This window comes from Ambystoma mexicanum, chromosome 3p, assembly GCF_040938575.1.
Source record: "Ambystoma mexicanum isolate Mex_15411 chromosome 3p, UKY_AmexF1_1, whole genome shotgun sequence".
NCBI classification, from domain to species: Eukaryota; Metazoa; Chordata; class Amphibia; order Caudata; family Ambystomatidae; genus Ambystoma; species Ambystoma mexicanum.
The window spans coordinates 1107484336-1107512218 of NC_090925.1; the positions used below are offsets into that span (position 1 = coordinate 1107484336).

Sequence of the window (27883 nt, forward strand, 5' to 3'; positions counted from 1 at the left end):
ACTCAAGGCCTTACGCCTAACAAAGAGAAAATGTGAATCTGCCTGGAAACTATGCCAAACTGATGAGAATAAGGCTAACTCAACCTCTATCTCTCGCCATTACAAAAATGAGGTTTGCCTGGCAAAGCGGAAGTCCTACAATGATCGCATTGCCAAATCCAATTCGAGTATGAAGGAACTTTTCTCCATACTGAAAGAACTCGAGTCACCTATTGCCACACCAGACACTTGCACCAAGGATCAGACCTGGTGTGCAGATATCCAACAGGCACTAGCAAACAAAATAAACACCCTCCAAAATAAAATCCAACTAAAAAAAGACTCTCTAAACCTGCCTAATCTGCCCAAGTCACCACCTAATGTTATCCTCAACACTCAAACAAATTCTCCTTCACCAAAACCACTACAATAGAGGTAGAGAAAATCATCCTCTCCCTTAAACCTTCCAATTGTAAAGGTGATATCTGTCCAGCACAGATAATAAAAGACGCTGCCAGAGACCTATCGCCTTTCATCTCTAAACTCATTAATGCTTCATTCTCTACAGGCAATATTCCTGACAACTTAAAACAGTCTTGGGTGCTCCAGGACCCTGCAACCCCCTCTCCACCCCCGGGAAAGGCAACCTGCATCCCTATACTTAGAATGTGAATTTTTGGTGTGGCTTCTCCGCCCCCCTGAGATCCGCCCCCCACAGCATCGGGAAAACCAAAAGTCTACACACCCGGCTACGGTATCAAACATAGTGGCTCTACAGATACGGCACCAACATATTTTGCTTTGAATGCTTGCAAGGCTTGAACCCTGAAGTCCTGGGGGATACAAAACAAAGGATTTCACTAAAATTGTGGAGCACAGAAAACAGGAGCCGAGGTATTGGGTACCCTGTGGTTCCAACAATAAATCGATGTACGGATCCCAAACACTGAAGCCAGCCATTGCTTGCAGGGATCACGGGAAGGAGTAGGAGAGGCAATCCATTACAACCAGAAAGACTCGGGACCAGAATCCACAAAAAATAAGTTGATTTATTATATACATTAAAGCTGGTGCCGACAATTCCAAGAACCGGTATATATACATATAGTACAACAGCCTTTCATCGTGGGATTAACCCTCGCTGGGCTTTTCTCAGCGGAAATTCTATCGAAAAAAAATATATATGGGGTGTGGGTATTCGGGTATATAAATCATTAAAGGGGATGGGGCTTGAGGGGGAACCACCCCCAAAAATAAAAAATAAAATTCGATTAGTTTTTTCGATGGAATTTCCACAGAGAAAAACCAAGCGATGGTTATTCCCACGATGAAATGACATGGAGCCATGCATATAGATATAACTTTCTATGAGCTAGGTCAAATACTGTGGCAGTAGTGCCCATAAAATAGTGACAGAGCTGGCCATGGGGCACACCTATGCCACTTGATGGCCGTTTTAAGATTTCTCAATCTAGTCTGCACCTGGAGCTATATTGGAAAGAGAAGTCTGTGGAGGGAAAATGTTCACATCTCGAGTCCATCAGACAACCACGAGTTGGATAGTTCTACTAGTACCGTAAAATCAATGTATTTCAAAGTGCCTTCACAGACAATTGCTCGGTATCACAGCGGGTTTTACACCCTTTCTTTCTGATCAATTTTTCTTTTTGGTCTGCTACCAATAATTACACATGCAACCCTACTACCACGAGCACCTAAACCCCCTTCAAATCCATTTTACCTTTCTTTTGTCTGTTTCTTTCTAGCCTATGCCCGCTTTGCTTATCCTTTCACCCTTTTCTCGTTTCCTTTTCATCTCAGAGCATGGTCTAGTTCAAACCGATGGTGGGCCCAATACTCCACCACCCAGACAAGTCTCAGTGCTATAAGACCACCATCGTGGTGTTGAGCGAAGTATAAAAAACTTTTGTACATAAGTTTAGATGCCAAAATCTGAAAGGAATGACCACCGCTGTGACCTCTCCAGAAGTTAGGAGTCTGCAGAAGAACACCCTGGAAGATGTTTAGAACCTCAAAATGCCAGAATATGAATTTATGAGCGAGTTTCGTTGTACTGAACTGAAACAAAGCATACACTGAGCAGTTGTCTGAACTAGAACTTTTTTCACAGCATGCAAAATCCAGTAGGTTATTAAAAAAGAAACAGCCCAGATGAGAAAAATAAGCAATCCAAAATACAGGATATTAACAAAAGTGGTCAAATAAGACTTTTTAGAACAAATAACTTGGATATAGCCATGTCATTTTTCTCTATCTCTGTACCCGCTTGCTGTATGCGATCTGTTGCTTCACAACTAGGTTCCCAACATATAAAACAGAATCTCTGCAGCTTTCCCACAGGGCAAGGTGGATGGATTCCAGTTGGTGGAAACATTTTACAAAGAGTTCTATCCGATAGTGATATGCCTGGTGATTGATTATTAATGGGCAGCGGGGTAGAGGAGAAGGGGGGGTGGTATGCATGTTCCTAGGAGATCAGACAAGCCCTCGGCATGTTTCTCTCCAAGTTTGAATTCCATGAAGTAACACATTTTTCAGCAGCTGATGCACTCTTATGCTGGCAAGAACCTGGCACACATGCCAAGCACGTTTTTCATAGGCTTACTTTATTGTTTAATGTCAGTACTTCTCCCTCCACTACCCAAATGTCCAACCAATTTCCAAAATCAGTACTGATCATATGTGCTTGAACAGTCAGCCCTTAAGGGACTGGGCTGCATTTCAAATATTCGTACCCCTAACCCCACTGAATGTATGAACGTGCCCGGGTACTAGCTGCATAATTGGTAGTGGGTTCTGCTACAGTGGGAGGCGGGCAGGGGAGCGGGTCTTTATAGCTGGAGGTAAAAAGACTGCTGATATTTGATCCCTTCGCAAAAGCATTGCAAGTGAACCAATTTCTCAAGCAAAAAGAAATGAAATAGTTAACACTGCCAGTGCTTAATTATTGTATAACAGTTGTGGAATACAGGAAGGCAATTCACAGTAAATCGCTTTCTAATATCTAGAGGCAAATCAGACTTAAAGGAAGGTTTGCACGGGCATCAATTATTTTATTTACTGTTGAATGTTTTATGGGTGCTGAGAGGTGGTCTATGGAGACAGAGGGGCAGGGAGCCAAAGAGCGCCTTTGGGCGAGCGAGATATGTACTTTTTTTTCCTCCCCTCATTAACCACCATATGCACGAGACCACAAATATTTAACCAAATGTTTAAAGGGTTTTATTGCTCGATGCGAACAGCAAATCCAATGAAGGCACACTCACAAAAATGTCCCACTGCTCTGCAAGTGGAGCAGGACTACAGCCATTAAAAGATAACTAGAGATACTCGGCAGCACCTCATCCCTTGACTATCGTGCTCTACAAAACGGCCAGGAGTTCTGTGATGTTTCCATATGTACGCAAAGACTACACTGGGCAGCAGTTAGTTCAAACTTCCAGTCGCATATATTCAAGTCTCATTGGCATTAAATATTTGAACTTAAAATTTGTCATAAAGTGACAAAGTCCCATGCTGGAGGGTGGATACCGGACTGGGGTGACCTTGGGGGATGTGGACCACCATCCGGTCCATGATGTTGGCCATGGAGATGGTACCTCGATTCCCCCGTACAGCTCCCCAATTAATCCTTTATTACATACTTAACACCAGAGACCAGTCTCTAAGCGCTGGACCGGCATTCGAACCTGTGTTGCTCTGCGTTGTCTTGCTTCCAAAACAAACAAGTTGCCCCTGAGCTATCCACCCAGTCCTTTATCCCAGACAGTTATCACCAGTCTTATGTTGCCAGTCCCTGCCAAGAAACCTAAGGAACACGTTTGGAGGAGGATGGGCCTGCCGGGGAAGTTGAGAATCCAGGGGAATGTTGCCCGACAGAATTCCCAAACACAGGGTCAAGGAATGGGGAATTGTGGGGCCAGGCTTAAAAGAAAGGTAAAAACCTACACCAAAAGAATGTCTTAGGAGCCTATACTGACTACCACTTCTAAAGTGTGGGAAGAGTCTATTTACACACACACCTCTCCCCAACCAAGAGAGACAATCGCCCTCGTGAACCCAACCATATTTCAGTCATAGTATCCCTTGCACATGGGTATGGAAAGACCCTTAAATATGTCACGGGAGTAGGGTTACGCTAAGAAAGAAGTCTCTGACGTTGCTACGAGTGACCAAGCTAATTTTCTTCAGAGAAGTGCCACTGTTAACTTTCAGGAAGAGCTTTCTAATTTCCTTGGAAGAAAGACCACTTGTTCCATTCAAAGAGGACTTGCTGTTAATGAAGAAAAGAAGAAAGCATCTGAAAAACAACTCCGCTTTCCAACAACGGCCTTGCATAACGTGGGCCCGCTAACTCCGGTGTCCAGGAAGCTCAGGAAACCATTATGGAATGATTTTGTCAAGGACATTGCGCAACAACCGGCGATCGCATGCATCTGCACGCACCTGCGCAGCCAGGGTTCAGGGGAGCCAGCAAAGCCTGTATTTACCCCCTACCTCCACACAGGTGCCATAGAGTCTGCAGAGTGGCTATGCCTGACAAGGAAAACAAATCCAAGTTGGAGGATCGCAGCAAAGTGCTCTTGGGTTGAAGATGCTTGATTGGGCCGCGTAGTCAATGATTTTCTGCTCTGACGTTTGTAGTTCCATGGTTAGGGTACCAACCACAGTGATCCCTTGCCACAGTTACACTAGAGAGTTAATGAAACCCTTAAGAGTGCATGGGTAAGCCCACCGGAGTTTACATAGGGGGGTCTTGGAGTGAGGCAAAGGACTAAGGAGTGCGAGGAAAAAAGGTGCAGATAATGGAGTGGCGGTGAAGAAGATAAAGAGGCACAAAAAGAGGAGCAAAAAAGGAGGAAGAAGAGACACATCAGTGATAGAAAGAGGAATCAAGGTGAAAGAGGTGCCGAAATGTGTAGAGGAAAAAACCTGAGGCACAGAAGGAGTGCAGGCAAGAGATGTGAAGATGGGCTGCAAGGAGGAAGGTGAACATCAGAGTGAAAGGAGTTCAAGGGGAGCAGATGACTGGAAGCCATAACAAGGTGAAGAGGAGTAAACCTGGAACCTCAGAAAGGAGGGACAAGATAACAGATGAAAGGAGTGAGTGATAATCCCTTAAGAGGAGATAAAACAAAAAAGGAAAGATGAGGAAAGGTTCAGCACATGACAATGTCCTGTAGGAAAGAGAAGCAGGAGGCAGAAGAGGATTTTAAGAGTAGAAGAGAGGAAGGGAGAAGGAGTCAAACATGCCAAAGGAAAGAAGCAACCAGAGATGGGGCTGGTTGGAACTCAACACCTGGGAAGACTCCTAGCTTGGTGGAGAATCAGTATCCAGGAAAGACCCAAACAGACGAAAAAATTGTGAAGTCTGATAACCCAAGGTACAGAGAGATCTTGGAAAAAATCTTAAAGAGTCAGACCACATTAACACATCCCCAAGGAACTAGGGGCGATGATGCCTAGTGTTGCAACAGACAAACAGAAACATCTTAACCTTATGATAGCCAAGCATGCAACGACAACAGCCAAGAAAGAAGAGTGGGGAATTTGAACCCAAAGGATGAGTAACTTTCTGTACTCTAAGTCTAAGGAGAGAGGGAATGAACGCGGACTAAACGTCTGTATACAGGTCTGATTTGTTTTGTTGAAAACCTACAAAGTGAGCCAAGTGGAACCTAATCCATTCGTTTTCTCAGTGCCACGATACGGACCTGTGAAGCATAGAACTTCGCTCTAACTTGTCTGTGGACCATGTAGCACAACATTTAATCAAAGTGTGTGCCCTCTAACTCCACCCATAATGACTAACTTGTGAGTGAAGCACTGAGTGCTATTTTCAAAAGAAATCCAACATATTTGCAATACTTAGCAAACACAGAAGAAAATTAGGTCTGAAGGTTAAGCTCACTATAGTTCCGACTTCCTCACTTGCCTCTTTGAGAGAGTCTGAGCAAATCACTCAATTGCGATCTATCTCCAAACCTTTATATGCCAAAATGATGACCACTAAGCAAAAGACTACCCCTAATATTAAACACTATATACATTATTTTGCCAACCCTGTTTGAAGTTAACTACTTAAGAATTCAAATTAGGTAAGCAAAGCTTGTGTGCAAATATATGCGTTTGCACTGTTTGTCGCAAAACCTGAAATGGTATTTACAAAAGGTTGCATACAGAAACGTGACCTCCTGTACATAGGGATTCCGTAATCTTGGCTAACAGACTACGAGCAGAGGCAGCTGGAGAGAATTGCAGGTAAGTGGAGAAGGCTAGAGGGAGGGGGGAGGTCAGCCACGCAGCGGAGCAGGGGTTTGGATCCCCCCAAAACAGAGAGGAGGCCGTGAGCAAAAACACTAAACTTGCGCGAGTGGCCTTCATGACCTTAAGTAGGCAAAGTTGGTCTTTTGTTCATGGTGTTCAGACCCGGAACCCATAAATGCTATGTAATGTTTTGCATGTTGTGTAAAGCACACCTCTGTCCTTAACACAACTTAAATGTGACAAACGTGACTAAAAAACGTATGTAATTGGACAATTCCAAAGTACATGGCTCTTCACGTCATAACTAGAAAGACTGGCCACAGGGGCACCGAGATAACTAAAAACATCAATGAGCGTAGAGCGACCGCGATACACACCGATCAATTAATGGGAAAAGCTGAGGTAAATATCCCACGACATACCAAAGGACCAAACGGGAGACAGTCGCAATACGACCAAAGATAGCAAACAGAGCAAACTAAGACAAAGACCAGAACGAATCATCAAGAGGACCATGACCTTAACTATTACCTTCTCCAACAGCCCTAAGGACAAAACATAGAGAGGGAAAGGACGCACTGCACCATGGGCCCCAAGGCAATGGGTGAGAAACAGAATGTTTCATCACTACACACGGTCCACCAATACAAAGCAGGAAACAATGCCCCACCACACAAACCACAACTAAACAGTCCCGAGGATTTTCATAGTTTTGGCTTTCCCATCCGAAAGATAGAAAAACTAGAAGTCCAATAATTCTAAGCAAAAGGAGGACTGGATGGCCTTCTCACACATTGCTTTGGGAAACCCGAGGGCTCTGATGAAGGCAACCGAACATAGGCATAATAGGGGAACCAAAAGATGCCTTGGTAACTGATCTAGCCACATTGATTTGGAGTTTCTGGATAATGGATTTGGCGGCACTTAAGTAAAGGAAATTGGCATAGTCCAAATTTACCCCAACAAGGGGACAGCAATCATTCCAAGATGATTTTTACTGAGAAACATGTACTAGCTAGTGCTACTAATTAAAGAGTTTGCTCAGGCTGAGATCTCTAAGAAGGTGTTTTGACATATAGCAAAATATTGAACACCACTGATTCAATTTCTAAGATGGGTGGCAGTACTAATTTCTCTGTATTGTGGCGGGTTCCAATAATAACAGCTAAGTTTTACTGCTGTTAGCGCTCAGCCAATTTTGCTGCACCCAAGTTTTTATGTCATATTCATCGTCATCAGTCAGTTTAAAAATAACTGACAAAGGTCCAGCGGTAGTCCACATTTAAATGATGCAAAAGGTCTTGAAAGGTTTGAAAAGTCTTGAAAGGTTTATTGTAAATGTTAAATAGAAGAAGGGAAAGGATAGACCCCTGGTGAACTCTACTCTGTACCCATGTGGATTTAGTTTCTGAAGTCAACAGACTAATGCAGTTTGCACGACCTTCAAGAAAAGAACGAAACCACTACAGAGCATTATCAGACTCCCCAGCCACAGAGCCACATCTCTGTAGAATGGCTCCATGGTCACATGTGTTGAATGCAGTGGACAGATCCAGCATTTAACTTTGCATTATACATGCACCCTTTTCTGTGTATGATGACAAATATTTCCTTTTCACAGAAGAAAGGAAGGATGCAACAGTCTCTATTATGCAATAACAGTCTAGCAATATACCACCTTCAAAGATCGCCAACATTTACTGGGTGGTCAAACAACTCAAGAGCAGAACATTTTAATATTTTAGTCCAGCCTGATTGTGTTAATAGTTTGTTATAGCGAACCATGATTAGCACCCTTTTCCAAAAGACTCATTATAGCCATGGGTCATGTTTTCAGGCCTCCTTGATGGAATCGCCTAAGCCGCCTCAAGAGCATTTAGCACAAGGAAACAAAGACCCATTTCCTCATTACAAAAAAGCCCTTGTGTATTATCTATATAGTAATATGGTAGTCCAACCTAAGCTCTGAAAGACCAGATCAGAAGAGTACCGTTTTAAAAAGTGTGGCTTTTGGATCATCAGGAATAGAGAGAACAGTCCCTTCTGTGATTTTGCCTTGCATGGGGGCACGGTGCCATCACACTCTCTATGATGTAGTTCTCAGTGAGGCTACACTGAGGATACCCCAGATTCTGAAGTACATCACCAACCAGTCTGAGGGTAATATCTGAGATCAGAACCTCTAGCAACCCTTAAATCTGCAAGCCTCAAAAACTCTCAAACTAGCCCAGACCCAGAATCCTTGAGTGGTTCACAACCTAGGAGGGAATTTATGCAAGTTCCATTAGCCAGATGACCACTGGAGCAAGTAAAGGCAAACATGGCATCATGTTCACAGGTTGTAGATAATCCTTCAGCTACAGGGATTGATTGCCAGTTCATTGGGAGAACCCTAGCTTTGATTATGGTAGCCTTTGCCATCCCTACTGGGAAATATTTGTTCTGCTAGACCAGTACCCCTGGACATTGCTGCTTTCCTGGTACAAACAAGGCCAATCTGCTTTGCAAACACGGAAAATGCTCAACAGAACTGTTTTACACAACACAGTGGCCCCCAGCACGTGTTTGCCCAAGGGACAACCGTGGCGTGGCCCCTCAAGCATTACAATCTAAAGGCCTGAACAAGGTTTGAGCGAGATAATCCACCATCCACCATCAGCAAGTGTTTCTGTGCAGCTGCTTGTCATCAGCTTGGCATTGGAGCAGCATCACATACTCAGGACAGAAAGGGAAGAACACAGACTCCAACCCAGTGAATAGAGCCAGGCGCTAAACATGCGAAACAAAGATGGCAGCCCTGTCTATCTGTATCACTGTGCTGCTTTACTGCAATCACATGAATGAAAATCAGCTGGAGGTTTCTTAGTCCAGCCGTGAGACACCCACTCACGTCTCCTGCATAATGCAAAACCAAGGACAATGCAATCACAATGTCAGCAGGTCAGCATGCAGGGTTATAAAGGCTGTGGGAATCATGAGCTGGAGATACAGTGAGCAGGAGACTGTATGGCAATGCAGCGGTGCATACTCCAGTGGCAAAAATCGGTGTGGCAAAGAAGATGGTGGTGAGAAAGCAAGCAAAGAGTGTAGGTGAAGGGAGGTAGCTGCGAGGGGGAGTTTGATGAGAAAAAAACGGAACTGAAGATAAGACAAACATGGAGAGAAGGTGATTGAAGGTGAAATGAGCAATGAGAAGGTGAAAGCGAAAATAAGAGGTGGGGGAGGGTGATAAAATAGGTGGAGACAACAGTTAAGAAGGTAGTGGAAGGTAAGGAGATCAGAAAGGTGCTGGCAAGACACTTAAGTGAAGTAGAGGAGGAACAACAGTTGTGGACAGGAGAGAAAGGTTGGGATAAGACAAGTCAAGAGAGGAGGAGGAGGAGGAGAAAGCGTTTGCAAGTCTTTGAGGAGTAATTAAAGGAGGACTAGCAGGAGGTGGTAAAGGCGGAGACAAAAGACACGGGAGGAAGGGCAGTTGAGGCAAAGGGCAGGAGTCTATTCGAGTGTGTGAGATTGAAGTGCTGGGAGAGCTTGGGCAGGTTCCACATCTAGCACCAACACGGCAAAACTTGGTGACCCAGGGGCAGCACAACCATTGCAAAGATCCACAGAAGTCTGAATACTGGTCCACGTATAGACAACTCTACGCACCAAGGATGGCGGTGCCAGATTTGCATTCAGAGGAGAACGGTATAATGACAGAGGTCAAACAGACATTTAAAGCACGTATACCAACTGTCTTCAAACCAACACAGACCTATAGCACATCCGGGATCCAAGGACATACCAACAGCATCTTACCCTGCATGAGGTTGTCCCTTAAAAATAAAAACACATTCCCATACTGTACCTAGACAAGTCATCCAACAAGAGGCTGCACATTTCATCTGGAGCTTGCATGACAGTAAACATGGAGTGAATGCTGGAACTCTGCTACGTATAATTTGATGCCCACCATCCAGGCCACTCTACTCCACTGCACTGGTCCCCTCTCTAAGTCAAATTTTCCTGACGCAGCTTTCACATTTTGAAGACGCTTTCTTCTTTGCGTTTATGACACCAAAAAGGTGTGGCAGTCAGGTGCACAGTTCAGGTCGGTCTACTAGTGCAAGTAGTTAGAAAGCCAACTGAGGTTTGCAGCAGCTACCACCAATATGTGCTACAAGTTTGTAACAATCCATTTGTATGTATGAGTGAAGATACTGGACAATACAACCAGGCTTTTGTTGAATTGCATATGTATGAGTACGGTCACAGGATGGCATGTTTGTTGCGTCTCCTCCTGTGCACTGGGATGTGCCAGGGCTTTTGTAAGAGGTCACGTTAAAATCACCCAATTCCATGTAAATAAAAGAGCTGAAACACACAAGGAAACATGCTCCCACGTAGTTTATTGCCTGTGTGTCTTGTTTGATGAGTGTCAGTTTCACTAACGGATCACAAACTCCTCCACATCGAGGAAAAACACTAATATCTTTGGACTAAAGAAGGAGGAGCAGTATATTGGGAAATAAGCATTGAAACCACCTTGTGCCTTCCTGGTTGCCACTCTTTTCCCTACTAAAGGAGCCCTCAAGACTCTTTTCCTTTGCAGATGGGGAGCAGGTACAAGTGGATCTAGGTCACCTGGCCTAAACCCTGCCCTGCCTCTTCCTTTTGCGCCTTAACTCTTAGATCAAGGGTGTGTCTCGCCCGGCGTCCAAAGGGCAGACGATGAAAAGGGCAATTCCTGTTTCGGCCTGTTCGGACCAGGAGGACCCGGGGACCGACCCGCCGCTCAGACAGCAGGTAAGCATGCACCAACAGGTGTTTACCCACCGCTTCTGGTACCCCTGTGATGTTCCCTTGTGCCCCCCCCACCCTTCTCGCACTCAGGTATTGCCTGTTTTGCTTGATTCTTCTACCCTGCCCCTGCCCCCCCCTCTCCAGCTTACTTCTGCAGGAGTCTGTCCTGATGCATTCTGGTTTCATCATCACCGTCTTGTGTCCAATGCTGGATTTGACTTTTATGGACTTCATTGATTCACGGTGCGTCACCCTTTCTCAGCTCTCATGCTGGACTTCCTTTGCATCTTGTACTCATGGTTGCCCTGAATCATGCTGCTTCCATCTTCATCTTGTATCCCGACTTGCACCATTATGTGTTACTACTGACTTCTGCAATGGTATTCGCTCTCCCCTCTTGCTTCTCCAATCTTTTTGACTTCTTACTCTCTGTTCTCTCCTCCTCTCCCTTTTCCCCCATCTCCTTCCCTTACTTTCTTCTATGCACTTACTCTATCAGAAGAGATCTTGGACCTTCCTGGAACTAGTACAATAGCAACCTCGTCTGTCACCTCCCTCCTCACTTTACTTGTTCCCTGCCCCCCTCACCAGCCCCCCCCCCCCAGCACTATCAGAATTGTCATCAGGCCTAGTACGATAGTTAATTTCACATCCTTACTGTTCATGGCCTGTAAGAATGTCATTGCATTTTCCCTTGTTCCCTCCCTTGCCTTGAAGAGCTTTGAAACACATTGTGTATAGGTGCAATATAAATAAACTATCATATCATATCAAAATAGACACAGGAACGCTCTCCAAAACCTCTCAGAGGATTGTACTCTGTACAGTCTATGTAGGGGATTGTATATGCCTTATTTACCAAACTGAAATGTCACCTGGTTTAAACCACTTAGAAAGCATTTTCTCATTTATCTAACGACTGAAATTATCAAATGTGGCCAATTCCAATGAGCACAAGGCTGCCCGTGAATACACATTCTTACCCCATTCTTATCCCCTCCTTAAATCAGAATTAGCCATACAAATCCCGAACATTAATTTTGCTCCCCTTTGACGTACACGTTTTAGGGGCCACTATAGCTCATCTGTCACTGCTGGTCTAAAGATTCTCAGATAAGACATCGGGCACTCATCAGAGTAGCAGTTCATGACTTTACCATTCTATTAAGTCTCAAAAGCATTTAATATCACATTTATTGTTCTACTTAACAGACCATGTTGACGTATTCCCTCCCAGCTTTGGCCCGTAAGTACTGGAAGGTGCTGATTTTCTCTGTTCAAAGTGGAAATCCTGATATTAGTAAAATGTAGCCCCTAAATGAGTTCTCCCCTCTAAAGTGCAAGGGGGTAGTGTGGTGGAAGTTGAGAGGGAGAGAGAAGAAAATGGCTGCCCCGCTCCTAAGTGCCCTGATTTGTAGAGACGGGCAGAATGCGGACATACACAACATAATATGTTTTTTTTTTAAACAATTTCTCATTTGGATAAATTATTATTTGAGAGAAGATCCACGGTTGAGACTTCAAAAGCCTACGTAAATTGCAAGATGTAGTCAATATTATTGCTTTATTAATATTAGCTTAGTCATAGAATTAGACATAGAACAAAAGGTCTGTTTGTGACCCTTTTCCAGTATGCATAAGGATCAATTAAACAAACTTATAAAAATAAGACTAATGTTACAGTCGGTGCCACCTAACTAAATCGTATTGGGCAAAACAGTGCATCAGTGCTGTAGATGAGAGCTTGCATTCATGTTACCAAGCATTACTTGTCTTGCAGTTAATAAACCTATTGCTAACTTTGTGGGCATGTAACCACAAACACTATTACTCCAACCAGTCCCAACCCTAACAGCAGCTGCGCATGGCAGTTGTGGCAGTAAGGAGGGGCATGAAGACGAAGCATCCCAATATGCACTCCTCAAGGAGCAGAAATGATTTGGGTGCGCAGACTGCGCCACACACGCCCCCACAGGAGGCTTTGCCCCAGGGAGCTTGACATGAAACAAACCTGAGGCCTAGCACCGCACTTACCGGCTCTCGCCCGTCCATGGCTTCCATCCAAAGCCGCCTGTCCTCTTCAGAAAGGGCCTGCATCGTGATCACCCCAGGCCTGCGAAGGAGGAGAAATCGAAATGTCAAGAGCAACGAAAAATAAACACCATCTGGGAATTGCATGGGGATTGGAGCAAAAAAGGTGCCAAGTCAAATCTTTTGCCCCTTGGGAAGCATTGCAGTGGCCTGCAACAAAGACAGCACGCAGACAACTCGGCTGGCCAATCGAATGGGACCCCGAGGGGCCTAAAGATGACCCTTCATGCGTTTCTAGATTTTGAGCTAGAATTGCATACAGGGCAACACGTATACTGGCTACTGATGTGGTGTGTTGTTATTGGGATATATTGGGCAGCGTTGGAATTTGCAAGTTCTCGAGGCGCTCTAGCAGATCGGAAAGAGAAGCAGATGGGTTATGTGTATTGGGGAAGAGAGGGAAAATACAAGGTAGCTTTTCATGCTGAGTTGATGCGAGCAGTTTGGAAGCAGGTAGAGCGCGCGTTGCTGTTTCGCATGCACAGTCTCATCCGTGCCCAGAAGTGAGCCTCATGTGCCCGTGGTGCCATGGTGCATCGGCTGGGGAGGTAGCCTGTTTGCTGTAGGGGTGTAGATTTCTGTTGCGAGAGATTTGAAATGTGCGCGAGGGCATATTTAGTCTGCATAGGGTCGTGTGCTTGAGCGTGAGGAAGAGGGCACTGGCGAATGCGTGCTCGGTTCTGAGCAGATGCTCGTTTCCGCGCTGGGCCGCGCCTTGGCATCCTGGCGCCCTAACTTCCCGAACCGCATCAACAGCCGCCCAAATATTTAGCCCAGAATTCTCGGTTTGATTATTGACCCAAACCTACTGTTCGTCCACACCACTCCCGGTAAAGACAAAATACCTTGGTACATCAATGCCATGCTAGGTTCACATGCTCAGGAGAAGTGTAGACACAATCTCCGGTGCCACTTTCAGAAGTGCTGTCCAGTCACCCAAGATCTCCAGATTCAACCCAGGAAATCAGGGCACTAAAACTGAAGGGCACATCCGAGCACCTCATGAATACATAGAAAAACCAAGAGGACATGACTTGGAATGAAAGGATGGACTGGCATCGTGTGTTGACAGCCGTTTATCTGCTTGCCAATGAGGTTTAAAATGGGCACCTAAAGCCAGTGGATGCCATTTGACCAGGTGATCCTGAGAAGATGGTGCAATGGAAAGATATGGGGCATTGGTCCTACCTACTAACAGGGATCGAAATTAAGATTAGGTAAGCAGGAGCTAAAAGCAGCTGCTGGGTATCCAGCATTAACCAGCAAGTAGGAGCTACCACTGGGGAACCAGGAGCTAGTACATAGAGTGCCGCAAATCTAACTTCAACATAATATGCGTACATTAACATTTTATTATCATTTAGGATCCCTTAAGCTTCATAATTCACACGTTTCCTAATGCTTATTTATACCTATCAAAAAGCATCCATACTGTGCACAGGGTCTGTAGACAGACATAATCACACACTCATCAATTGTTGAAAATCAGTGACCCTGTAGCACACTGTTCAGAGTCACTTATCGCTTTATGTGCTTTGCAATCTGCAGGGAACTGCACTGAGATTGGGTGTGTGTGGCTGGCTGGCTTACATACCCTGCAACAGACGTTGGGGGGAAGGGAGGGAAGTCGAGAGTTGGCATGCTGCAGCATACTGGGGCCTTCTGTGCCCTCTCCCCACCTGTCGCCTCTCCCTGGCACAGTGCAGTGCGTTGTGGTGCAAATATCTCAGAAACAATGTGTCCTAGGACCTTGAAATGTGGTGTTCAAGGTCCCATAGGGACCTAGCGTTTTGTTCCTCACGTCGAGACGCTTAAAATTAGCTCTGTGCGGACAATCTACAACCACATTGATGTTCAGGCAACCGTCTCATGTGTGAAGGGGCTGAAATCCTGGGAAAGGGGTGGGGTGTCCAAATGTCACGTAGCCCGTAATGTAGGGAGGGTCGCACCAGGTAACTATGCAAAATGTGGCGCAGATTGGTCGAACCGTGTGGAATTTTATAAGGAATGAACTACCATTTTCTGATATATATATATATATATATATATATTTGTCCCAAATGCACAGTTAAATTCGCATACATGTGTTTGTTTGCATTAGTTGGCCTAAGGAGCCAAAAGTAGCTCCTGGTAGCAGTTGGTGCCAAGCTAACCAGGCTCTTCTAGGCTACAAGCAAGAGCTAAATCGCTTACATCTCCCTTCAATTTCAAACCCTGACTAAGTTGTGAAAATGCTACGCACAAAAGCCTGCTCCACGCTGCAGGCACCACTGATACCTTCTGGTGAAAACAATTGGCTGTACACTTGGCTTTATACAGGCCTGGTAAGTTCTCTTATATCACCGATTTCTTGGTTGCATCGAAAATGTCGAATCCAAGATGACACCTAGTGTTGGCTCTTTGCAATTCACCCAAAGTCCTGTGTATGAGTAACAGACCAACAATGTGGATGGGAGAGCAATTTGTTTCTCACATTGGAAATAGAGTTTTCGGCGGAGACGCTTAAGTGACTAAAACTGGAAATGTTCACTTGCTTCCATTCCTAACCTGCATAATCTTGACATTAAGCAAAAGGAGGAATGCATCAAATTAGCTCTTTGTTCATGAAAATGCCCTTAACAGTAAGGTTCATTACTATGCATTAACGACAAGATAAAGTAAACCACTGACATCCACATATGCGTGCTGGAGTCTCACACCCAGGTCTCACATGAAATACACATTAAATTACAGGAAAAGTGGTTGTGGCAAAGACATGTTTTACTGAACTGGAAAATCATTTTGTGAGAGACATCTGCAAGTGACTTAACATGAAAACAATGTTAAAGATAACGGAGCACTGTCAATTTCCATTGGATGATGAAATTAACCAGCACTTACCAGAACATCATGTTTTCAGAAACCATCATGAAACCATTCAAATCTAGATCCAACTTGCCTCAAGTTGTTACAAGGGATTGAGAGCACCCTATAAAAGGCAGACGTGCAGCACATGTAGGTCCGACTCTACTTCGCTCACTATTGCTCCATGAAACTGGCACAGAGAAGAATGCCTCACATGGCTCACAAAATCAGCCTCACAGAGGGGAGGCCTGTGGGACAGGACCTTGGTTCCCGCAGCTCACAAAATCAGCCTCACAGAAGGGAGGCCTGTGGGACAGGACCTTGGTTCTCAACCGCATCTCATAAAAGAAGATCAATACTACAAACACATTCATCTGCAGTGTCCTTTGACCTGTGATTGCCACAGCCTACATATGTCCTTGAAAGAAAGGGCAAAAGTGCGAAAGAAGCAAAATCACAAGAGACAAAGTCCACTCACACAAAGGCAGAACTGGGGTCCCACTCTCCAGAAGCAGAAAACCAGGACTGTGAAAGACATGTCAGTCCTCTAAAATAAGGTGAGTTGCTGCACCCATGAAACTTCAGCCCAAGAGTCTGCACACTCTTATCCCCCTGACCGAGGATGAAGCCACAGCGCTCCAACATACCCACCGAGAGTCATATCACTTAGACGTCTACTTGGGTCCGAGGTTAACACCAACATTTCCAGAAGTCTTCCAGCAAAGGGTCGGCTAGCACCGCCAATCCATCAAAGCTACAAGGAAAAGTGACATTACTGAAAGCCATTCAATGCTGGATGGATCCCACAGACGCCAGGGCTATGGCATAGCCAAAGTTTGAACATGAGCAGCCGATATCAATAGTAAAGAGAAAAACAAAATCAGAAGCCACCGATACCCTTCAGATGAGAAACAGTAACGGTACTGGAACTTGCCAGCAAGAGACATAACTACACAATGGATTATCAAGGCAGAGGCTCATAACCTGCAGCATTAGTAGACACTTGGTTTCATGAGCTTCCACTGCCTGATAGACTGTTCACGTTTCCTGGAGTGATCCAACGAACTTCATACATGCCAACATTGCCCTCATTGTTTATTTATTGAATAATATAGCGATAAAGGCTCTGGGCGTCACAGTGCCATGTTGACTTTTCCCCCATGTTTTCGGCTCTTTGCAATTTTTGCTATGCTGTGTCAGACTTGCCATTTACCCATTCCGTATATCCATTACCAGTGGCAAGCCCCAGTCCCTCCATCCTCAGCGTTCCAACTCAATCTGCCCTTCCAATCAAAATCAAAAGTCCATTTAGAGGTAAGCGCGCGAGGTGGGGAAGCGTCAAGCTTATACTTAATGCATGGTTTAGGAATGGCCGCGTGCGGGGGTTTGTAGATTTCTTCACTGTGTGTTTATTTATGCCAGCCCTCAGACATATGGTTCCTGTATGTTCACCAATGTACAGGATATAGATTGCCTCCGGAGGTTTTCCCATTCCTTCCCCGTTAGGATTAGGTGAAGCTGCATAATGCCATCCTAGTTACTCAGGTGCTGTACTCCCTGGGTATACTGCTGCCCCTTCTCCTGTTCTCTGGCTGGGTCAGGTCCATAACTGCATATCCTTTCTTTATAACATCCTTCGGGCGGATAGAGAGATGGTGTATAGAACCAGACAGGACGACCACGACCCTGAAGCTTCTTGAGGATTGGCCGAGACGCACCATCTAACAGCCCGAGACACTGCAACACAGAAGAGAAGGGGCTCACTGTTTATTTGGCCTGCTGCAGGGCAGTGTTGTCGTCTTCCTAGCTCAGGAGGGATAGGTTTTATTTCCCTAATTTCAAAAATGCTCCCAACGGCTCAATGTGTACATGCTGGAGCCTCTGAATGGCTGGCGGTGTCGTGTACAGAGTTGGCAAGCCTAGCCAAGATAGCAAGTGGCACTGATTCCATCAGAACCCTGGGCTGAGTGCTCCGCTTCACTTTCTTTACTTTCCCTTTCAGCAGCAAAGCAAAAGACCTAGCAAGAACCACACATCTCAGGAAGCCCTCAGCATTACTGTGGTTAAAAGTTTAATAACTCTGTAAAAAGGCTGGGATTGAATAAGCTCACCGTCTTTTAGACCCGTCTCTTAGCACATCTTTTTTGTTAGAAACAATTGTTCTGCAACAGCCTATGTACCCAGAAACGCGCTCTACATGCATGTTTCTTGCTCAGCCATTCTCCAAGAATGTACCCTGTACCACCCACTATACTGATGCAACCTCATGTTTACAGTCTATTGTGCATCTGCTTTACTCATACTGGAGGGGATTGTATAATTCCAAATTCACCCTCAGCAACAATATCCACCTCCTCCCTGTGCCCCCCCCCACTGAAAAACAAACCCAATTGTCTCATGAAATCCATTATCAATCTCTCTCCTTACCTAAGAAAAACAAATAAATCTGTGCCTATCCCCCTCCAAAGAAAACCATGTGATGAATAAATAAGTAGTTGAACACAACTACCTTTGGCAGGCAGTCCACTTTCTTTTATTAGGGGAAATGGCAAGGGCACTGCTTTGTTAATTTCCATTGATTGTTCAAAGAAAGAAAGATTGCATTGGCAATCAACGAACAAGATATATTTCACATACTGAATAATTCACTGAGTAAATGGCGCAAGGCCCAAGCTCCTGAAGTCCATGTTTCTTGAAATACATTAGTATTTCGCAGCGACTGCAGGTAACAAGTTATACGGCTATCTATTAATATGTGGCCGACAAGATCTAACAATGTGTTACATATGGGGGAGTGAAACTGTTAGGCACCGCGGCAGTCTCTAGCGTGAAGGCGTTTTGGAAGATTACGGGAATGGTACAGGAGTGGAAGCAAAGGCTATTGCAAACCATTACCAAATGAAGAATCCAAGTGGTCCATACCTATGTACCCTGAAGCTCTGCTTTTCGACTGCTCAGCATGCATCCTAACTGTTTGAACACCACCCCATCCGTGCCCCCCTTGTGACTGTCTTTTTTTAATATAATGGTTTTGTAGCTGTGATGCGAGAGTGCAGTTCACACTGCATGTTTTTACTGCATGTTCTTTCTGCCTTGAGCTCGTTCTGTGTGACTCAACTAGGCAAGTAGTCCCAGCATGGAAATGGTCGCAATTCGCAACCAATGGGCCACCAACTGATGGCGACCTTCGATCCCTATCGGTTTGCATGGCATCTGAACTGGTGAGCTGGTGTCAAAAACTCTAAGAGGAGCTACAGTTTTGCCAGCATGTCCCCTCCAGTGGCAGGGTCAATCAGCAGAACCCAATCAATACAGCAGCTAAATGCTGGAATTCTGCATCATTTGGAAAGGCCCAAACATCCTAGAACGCCATTTCCCAAAGAGCCCAGAACACGTGGCATCGCTGCGGAGCTGTAGCCTTGAAGAAGATACGATGGGTAAATAAAGTGACTCCAAGAAGAACCAGTTACTCAAATGCGGGAGCATGCCACTGTCCATTGTGGCACTAGGCGCTGCCCCGGACTTCTACAGAAGCAGCAACTGAGATGCAAATTATCAAACGATGTTACTCTTACTAAAGAAGAACAAGTTACTTTCTTACCTGGTAACGTTCTTTCGATGGGATGTTCCTCCGACGTATTCCACATCTTTGACAGTAATTACCACAGCTGTGCTGCTTCGAAAAACTTTTTCGGCGTAGGTGTCCTGCATCGATGACGTCTATACGTTCCCTCACGGGCCTCAGTCGACGGTCAACGTCACCGGATGTCATATCTTGGACGCACAACGCCCGTAGCCTCTGTTGTAGTTTTTTCCCAGAACGTGTGGCACGAACCACCTGCCATTATGACTGCAGAAAGCCTTGCGGAAACGTAAGCTGCAATCGCACAAGAAATTCTGTGGAGGGGCAGGCTGGGAGGGTACGATGTGGAATACGTCGGAGGAACATCCCATCGAAAGAACGTTATCAGGTAAGACAGTAACTTGTTCTTTGAGGGTATTGTGTCCTCCGACGTATTCCACATCTTTGACAGACTCCCAAAGCAGTACCAACGTATGGAGGTGGGAAAAGAATTTAGAATTTTAGTATGCCCAATCAAATTGCAGAATATAGGACTGCCTTACCAAAGCCCAAATCTTGCCCATGGATGGAGTCCAGGGAAAAGTGTCTCACAAAAGTATGGACAGAGGCCCATGTGGCTGCTTCACAAATATTACGAATGGCAACACCCCTCTGCAGAGCAGTGGAGGCAGCCATACCCCTAGTAGAATGAGCCTGTAAGCCAACTGGAGGGTCCTTGCCCGCCAAAGGGTAACATTCAGAGATCGTCAAAATGATCCATCTGGACAAGGTCTGCTTGGAAACAGCTTGACCTAAACGCCTTCCAGCGTATCCAACAAAGAGCTGATCATCCACTCTGACCCGGGACATCCGTGAGAGATAGAAACTGAAAGCTCTCCTAGGATCCAACCTATGGAGCCTCTCCTCTTCCTTATCAGGATGCAGAGGAGGATAAAACGCCAGAAGAATTACCTTCTGGCTCAAATGAAATTCCGACACAACCTTCAGAAGAAAAGAAACACGAACCCTAAGGACAACCCTGTCCTTATGAAACACAGTGAAAGGTGGCTTGGCGGAAAGTGCCTGCAACTCACTCAGTCTGCGTGCGGAAGTAACCGCAACTAAAAATACAGTCTTAAAAGCCAACAGTCTCAGCGGGCAAGAATGCAAGGGCTCAAACGGAGCTCCCATTAAAAACTTTAGAACTAAATTCAAATCCCATCCCGGCACCTGGAAAGGCGACGGTGGAAACACATTATTTAGCCCTTTTAGAAACTGAGAGATTAAAGGGATCTTAAAATAAGAACATTCCTCAGACGAGTGCTTAAATATGGACAGCGCCGCCAGGTAACCCTTAATGGTACCTACTTGCAGGCCCTTGTGGGCTACGGAAAGCAAAAAAAGACAAAACCAAAGGAATGGAACATTGAAAAGGATCCACATTCTGTACCCTGCACCAGTCGCAGAACTTTCTACAACGGCACAGAGTTTTCGTTGCAGGCCTTCTGGCCGAAAGCAACACCTACATCACGTCTTCAGGGAGGTCCCAATCCTTATACCTCAGCCTTTCAGATACCAAGCATGAAGGCTGAGAGACGACCTCTGGATGGAGAACTCGACCCCCCTCCCGTGAGAGCAGATCGTCTCGGTAGGGAAGACGACATGGAGGGCAGATTGGCATGTCTAGAAGGTCTGGGTACCACGCTCTCCTGGCCCATGCCGGAGCAATGAGGATCATCTGGGAACCGAACCTCCGTAACCTCTGCAACACTTGCGGAATGACGGGGACTGGAAGGAACGCGTAGAGCAGTGGGAAGGACCACTCCACTACAAACGCGTCCCCTAAGGCTCCTCTTGGAGGAAATTCCCGCAAGCAGAATCTTACGCACTTCCGGTTGACACTGGTGGCCATGAGATCCACTTGCAGGGTTCCCCAAAGGGTGAAGATCTCCAAGAGAACTTCCCGAGCCAGCTCCCACTCATGAGAGACCGTGCTCTGCCTGCTCAGAGCGTCCGCCGCCGTGTTTTCGTCTCCGGCCAGATGAACTACTGAGATCGAAATTTCCTGCTGGATGGCCCAGAACCAGATCTGCATCACCTCCCTGCACAACAGGAGTGACCCTGCCCCCCCCCTTTTTGTTGAGGTAGTGCATGGCCACTGTATTATCCGTCATAATCAGGACATTCTTCCCCCGCACAGACGGCAGAAAAGCCTTCAGGGCTAGCCTGACAGCCCGCAGCTCTAACAGATTGATGTGGAGTCTGGACTCCGACAGAGACCAACGGCCGCTGACCGTCAACTCGTTGGCATGGGCTCCCCACCCTGTGAGGGATGCGTCCGTCATGATCGTCACCTCAGGCCACGGTTGCCAAAACGGAGCCCCTTCAACAGATTTCCTTGGATGGCCCACCACAGAAGGTCCTGGGCGGCCGAGGGCGGAATCTGAACGAGATCCGACATCCTGCCGGAGAACTGCAACCACTGCATCTTGAGAGTCCACCACAGGGATCTCATCCGCAGCCTGGCCTCTGACACCAGGAAAATGCAGGATGCCATGAGGCCGAGCAACCTCAAGAACTCAAACGCCGGGAGACTGTGGGCACGTTGAAACTTGTTTACCATCTGTAGAATGTGATGAGCCCTCACCTGGGGAGGCAAACACAGCCCCAGGGACGTGTCGAGCACTGCTCCGATGTACTGGAGCCGCTGGGTAGGTGTCACCAAACTTCTTTAAGTTGAGGGAGAAGCCAGCTTGTGAAGGGAGTGGCAGGTGACGTACAGATGATCCAGGAATTGCTCGGGAGAGCGCACCCTGATCAACCAATCGTCCAGGTAGGGGTAGAAGTGAATCCCCCGTTTCCTGAGATGCGCTGCCACCACCACCATCAGCTTGGTGAAGACCCTCGGGGCGGAGGTCAATCCGAACGGCAGGACCCGAAACTGAAAATGCTCAGGTACTTCCTGTGCTTGGGATGAATCGGCACATGAAAGTAAGCATCTTTGAGGTCCAGAGACACCAACCAATCCTGAAGTTGAAGGGCCTGGAGGACTTGAGAAAGAGTAACCATCTTGAACTTGTCCTTCCTGAGGAGCTTGTTCAAACAACGCAAGTCCATGATGGGTCTCAATCCTGTCTTTTTTCGGGATCAAAAAATATGGGGAATACCATCCCTTGTTCCTCTCCGCTACAGGCACTAGTTCTATGGTGCCTTTCTCCAGCAGGGATAGGATTTCCTGCGCAAGAAGCGGATCCGGACGCTTCAAAGAGAGCTTCCCCAGTGGATTGTCGCGAGGCCTCTGCTGAAAAGGAAGACAGTAGCCATGGGCTATGATCTCCAGAACACACACATCTGAAGTAATGGTACGCCATTCTATAAGATACTGCGCCAGCCTTCCCCCCAACTGGTGAACCATGGGACATGGCCTCATGACTGAGCTGACGCGGCTGCGGCAGTGCCTGAGGGCAAAGAGGCAACTGCCCGAGCGGCTTTGGCACCTCGAGTACCTTGTTTTCTACCTCTAGTACTCCTACATTGGCCCCTTTGACTGGTAGCTCCCCTCGATCTACCAAAGCAAGAGTAGTATCGAAAGGAACCTCCCCTCCATTGCTGTCCCCTAGGACGAAAAGGCAGAGGTTGGCAAACTGCAGCACTCAACGACTTCGCTGCAGCTTTGGAAGTCTGCAACCTCTCAAGGCTCTTGTCAGCCTTGCTGCCAAAAAGATGTTCACCATCAAAGGGAATGTTGAGGAGCCGGGCCTGCACATCAGGAGCAAACCCGACTTCCGCAACCACGCAAACCTGCGTATTACGTTGCTCGGCACCATGGACCGGCTGACACAATCTGCCATGTCCAGACCCGACCGAATGGACTCACATGACATCCTTGCCATCCTGTACAATAGCAAGAAAACCATCCCGTTCCTCCCCTTCGGGAATATGTTCAGCCGCCAATGAAATACAGTTCCACAGAGTGTGCATGAAACGTGACAAGGCACAGACGGAGTTGGCTGCCTGTAAAGCCATACCCCCTGAACAAAACACTTTCTTCGTCCAGCCATCAAAAAGCTTGTCGTCCCTATCAGGAGGGATGGTAGGGTATGACGCCTGCTTTGCTGGGGCCGTGGCAGCCTGCACCACCAAACTGTCCGGAGTGGGGTGCGTAGACAGGTAGCAGGGGTCACCACTGGATGGACAGTATTTTTTCCAAAGCGACTTATTCACTGCCGGGAGACTCTCCGGAGCAGTCCAAGCCGCGCCACCCTTCTTTGTAAGGCCATATGAAATGGCAACACCGGGTCAGTGGGTGGACCTTGGTCCAGGATGTCCGTCAGATCATCCTGCAGAAAATCAACAGGTGGAGCAGACCACCCCAAGTACTCAGTCACCCTTGACATGAGACGGCTGTACGAGGATTCTGCATGCGTACCAGGCTCAGGCCTGCCAAACTCAACCTCCAGAGAGGTGTCCAGACCACTGGCGTCATGTAAGGACTGACGCAGGTCTTCCATTTGGCTGTGACCAGACAAGAGGTGATCAGGAACCTCAGGAGGCACCACCCCCTCCTCATCCGACTCCTCTTCCACCTCTGAAATGTAGTCCAAAGGCTGGAATAAATCAAGCCTGGGGGGATGACCAGAGAAGGGCTCAAAGACAGGCCTTACTGACTTACTCAGGGCCTTCCTCAGAGTTTCCACAGCCCTCCGGGACACCTCTGGTAAATTTTCCTCAAAAGGCACCGAGGGCGCCAATGGAATTGGCGTCGACGTCGACCGAGGAGCCGACGACTTCGACAATGGCTTCGAGGCCGGAGCCCCGAGCACGTCCTTCGACGGCCTTGGCGCCGATGGCGTCGATCCCTTCTTAGAAGGCCTTACAGTCTCTGATGGTCTCGACGGCGTTGAGGACCAGGACCTGGCACGGCTATGGCAATCAACCTTGTCCGATCGGGACCTCGACGGCTCATGATGATCGCGCCGACCGCCTGAGCCCGAAGGCATGCGAGCGGTGGCTCTAGCTCATTCCTTGCTGGCTTCTCTGGAAGGCGCGGATGGAATGGTGCCCTGCGATTCGAAAATCGCCATCTCCTTGCGAAATGCATTCCATTCCGCCGGCGATGAAGCTTGGTGGGACAAGCTACCTGCCTTCTGGCGGAGTCCTCTGACGAGGACGGTGAAGGCGACCGGTGGCAGTGATTTCGAGAATGCCTAGAAGAGGCAGAGGAATGGCAGGAACCACTCCGAGAGCGAGACCCCCTGGATTTACGCCGACGCGGAGTGTCGCCCCTCGAGTCGGTCGAAAGTCCAGCAGATTTCAGCTTACGGGTTTTAGATAACCTACCTACCGTTAACTTCTTCTTCTGCTCCCGCAAGGCCTTTGAAGTCAGGAACTGGCAGTCATCGCAGTCGTCAGTGGCGTGGCTTTCGTCAAGGCACCAGAGGCACATGTCGTGCGGTCCGTGATGGACATTTTGGAACCGCAGTCCGGACACTTCTTGAAGCCCGACTTCGGGGTAGAAGAAGACGAAGACATGATCTCAAACGTTCACAACGAAGTAGAAGAATCAAGCGCAGCGAGATTCCGAAGCGAATACGTTTGCGGAAAAAATGGAACCGAGCCTACGGGCGTCGTGTGTCCTAGATATAACATGCGGTGACGTTGCCGGCCACCGGAGGCCCGCAAGGGAGCGTATCGATGTCATCGACGCAGGACGCCTACGCCGAAAAAGTTTTCTGAAGCAGCACAGCTGTGGTAATTACTGTCAAAGATGTGGAATACGTCGGAGGACACAATCCCCTCGAACAAGTAATTTGGAAGATTATCTATAGGAAAAGTCATGATCAAACGGTGTTAGTCTAGGATATAGGGCTGTGTTATGCTAGTGCAGCTTTTGCCTGCCTCTTGGCACGTTAGACCCTGGAAGTAAAAACACGGGGTCATGGGTGGATTAGGGGGAGTAGACGAACCGGAGCAGATGTTTTTAGATCATCTGTAAGAGGCTGGCTGTGCTGTATCGTTAACAGCATGCAAGGCTGAGTTGGCTTTGGCTCTATGTTATTCCATCAACCACATTTACTCAGTGGTCTTCTGCTTCGACTTCTCTTATTCGACTTTTTTCATTTTTTTTCATTCAGTAGGGTCGTCCCCCATACCTTTTCTCCTCCCTGTCCCCTCTTTACCCCCACTCGATCCCACTACACACACAGACACATATACATAAAAAATGAAAACAAGTCGAGCAAGAAGAGTTGTGGTAGAAGACCACTAAGTAAATGTGGCCGATGGAATCACAGTAGACCGTGTTCTTTCTGCCAGTGTACGTGTTTTGCTCGGTGTTGCTGCCAGAGGCCATTGCCTGTAGGCAGATTAATCTAGTGCATGGCGAGGGGCAAGGATGGGAGCATAGAGTTGGGACATTTAGAATCTTGATTTGCATGATACCAGTTGTGTGGAGACCGGGAGGCCGATGTAGATTGATACTGTAGACTTTGGTGGGTGTCCGTTTGAGAGTCAGCTGTTAAAGGAATGATTCGGTCAGAAATATTATTGTCCCTATGGTTCGGCCATGTGTTTTTAACCATAAGTCGATCGTTCGTACAAACATTTTCTATGCACCTTACCTGAGTTTTAGTCTCTTGAACACAAGCGAAATCAGGCAGCAAGGCGTGGCCATCTTGTAATAATCTTATCACTTGCCGCATCGCCCTGGGTGACCTGTTTTTGCAGCACTAGATCATATCCCCCCGCCCCTGAGCCTGACATCAATACACGTGTACCGCCCATTTCACAGCGCCAAAGCACGTCTCGTGTCAACATTCTCTGCCCTTCAGCTAATGACGTGTCGCCATGATAACAGCAGGAAGCCTCTTTCCTCGATAAGTATAAACAGACCGTTTCACAACACACAACAGCAGATTTTCTTTCCATTCCTCTCACTGTATTTCTTTGAGTATTCTGTGACTCGTTTCTGTGCTCTGGTCAGCTACCTTCGTTGCTTGTAGCCCGTGTGAACAGATACCAGTACCACCGCTATAAATAATTTTCGTTTGTTTACCACACAATGGCAACAATAATGCCCTACCTGTACGAGCCTGAGTATTCAGAGGAGGAATTACTGGAAAGAGAAAGCTGCGTAAACAATAGGCCTTTGGACGACAGTTGGGCGGACGGTTCAACAGACGAAGAGCCTGGGCCTAGTCGCATGGACGGTGTTTCCACCTGGTGTACCTGCAATCGGTGCGCGCTAATGCCAACCGAGCAGGAGAACTGCTGCTGCCGAGAAAACTCAGGATGCTTGTCCTACATATCGCAAGGCGATCCACAGATGCAATGCGTTACCGAGCTGCCAGACTTCACGGCAGCCTGCCTCACACGGTCCGTGATGAGGATTTTGATGGTGTTTATGCATGAACTTCACGCAACAGTTCGCCCTCGTAATCCCAGTTATGAGTAAGTATAGTCTGGTTGTGATGTCAGTTAGGCCACTACTATTTCATGGTTGTCCCCTGTATTCTCGTAACTTCAATATATCATTGTCATATCAGTTTAGTCTTGCAATTCTCTAGTAATAGTTGCATAAAAGTCATTCAATATTGTGCAGTGTCTAGTTAGCATTTGTCCTGGCAAAAATGCCATTGCATACAAGAATCGTCATTGACAACTAAGGTTTAATACACTTACCTTGGTCATTTAAAAACAGTTTGTATCTTTCTCTTTTACAGGTGGTACCGGCTGGTGGCCTATCGTTCGTACACATGGTGGCTTCATGGGAGGCGTGGACACCGCGTTCGACGAGTAATACCCACCTGTGTCGTTGGTGCCATTAGACAAACTTTCCCCAGTGACAGCGGTCAGTACAGGGGATTTTCCCTCGCTGAGCTGCAACCAGACCTTTACAGTGTATAGTATTTTTGTGCCATCAAAATAAGAAACCAAATAAAACACAACATATGTTTTATCAATTGTTGTTTCAGTTTTTAAGTGAATCAAGTGTGTCTCCATTCAGCAGTGTTCCGGTGCCTTGTCTGCATGCCCCAGGCCCATCCATCCCCCCTTCACTATCAAAGGCAGTTCGCACCAGTGGATGTGCGCTGCCAAGGAGTGTTGTCAGGGGCGTGAACGGCCAAGGTGCCAAACAACATGTACACTTCAAAAGGTATCTTACGCCCAGGGGCCATTGTTCACATGGCCTCCTCAGACCCCGTGTCTCCAGGCAGGCTCCCCTTGAAGCAGGGCGCTCCCCGGCAATACACATAATACCACGACATATACACATCATTCATTCACAAACACACCCTTTTTGTTATTCTTTATAAACCACTTGATATTTACCAT

At 46.8% G+C, this 27883-nt stretch overlaps 1 protein-coding gene across 2 annotated transcripts in view; it reads right to left on the reverse strand.

The window, feature by feature from the left end:
• Positions 1–27883, reverse strand: part of ARHGAP26 (Rho GTPase activating protein 26) — a 2838701-nt gene that overhangs the window by 1527214 nt on the left and 1283604 nt on the right. For both annotated transcript variants that reach the window (XM_069652460.1, XM_069652459.1), the window contains exon 11: positions 13087–13165. In XM_069652460.1, the coding sequence (XP_069508561.1) occupies positions 13087–13165 (79 nt within the window). The remainder of the gene's footprint in view (positions 1–13086; positions 13166–27883) is intronic.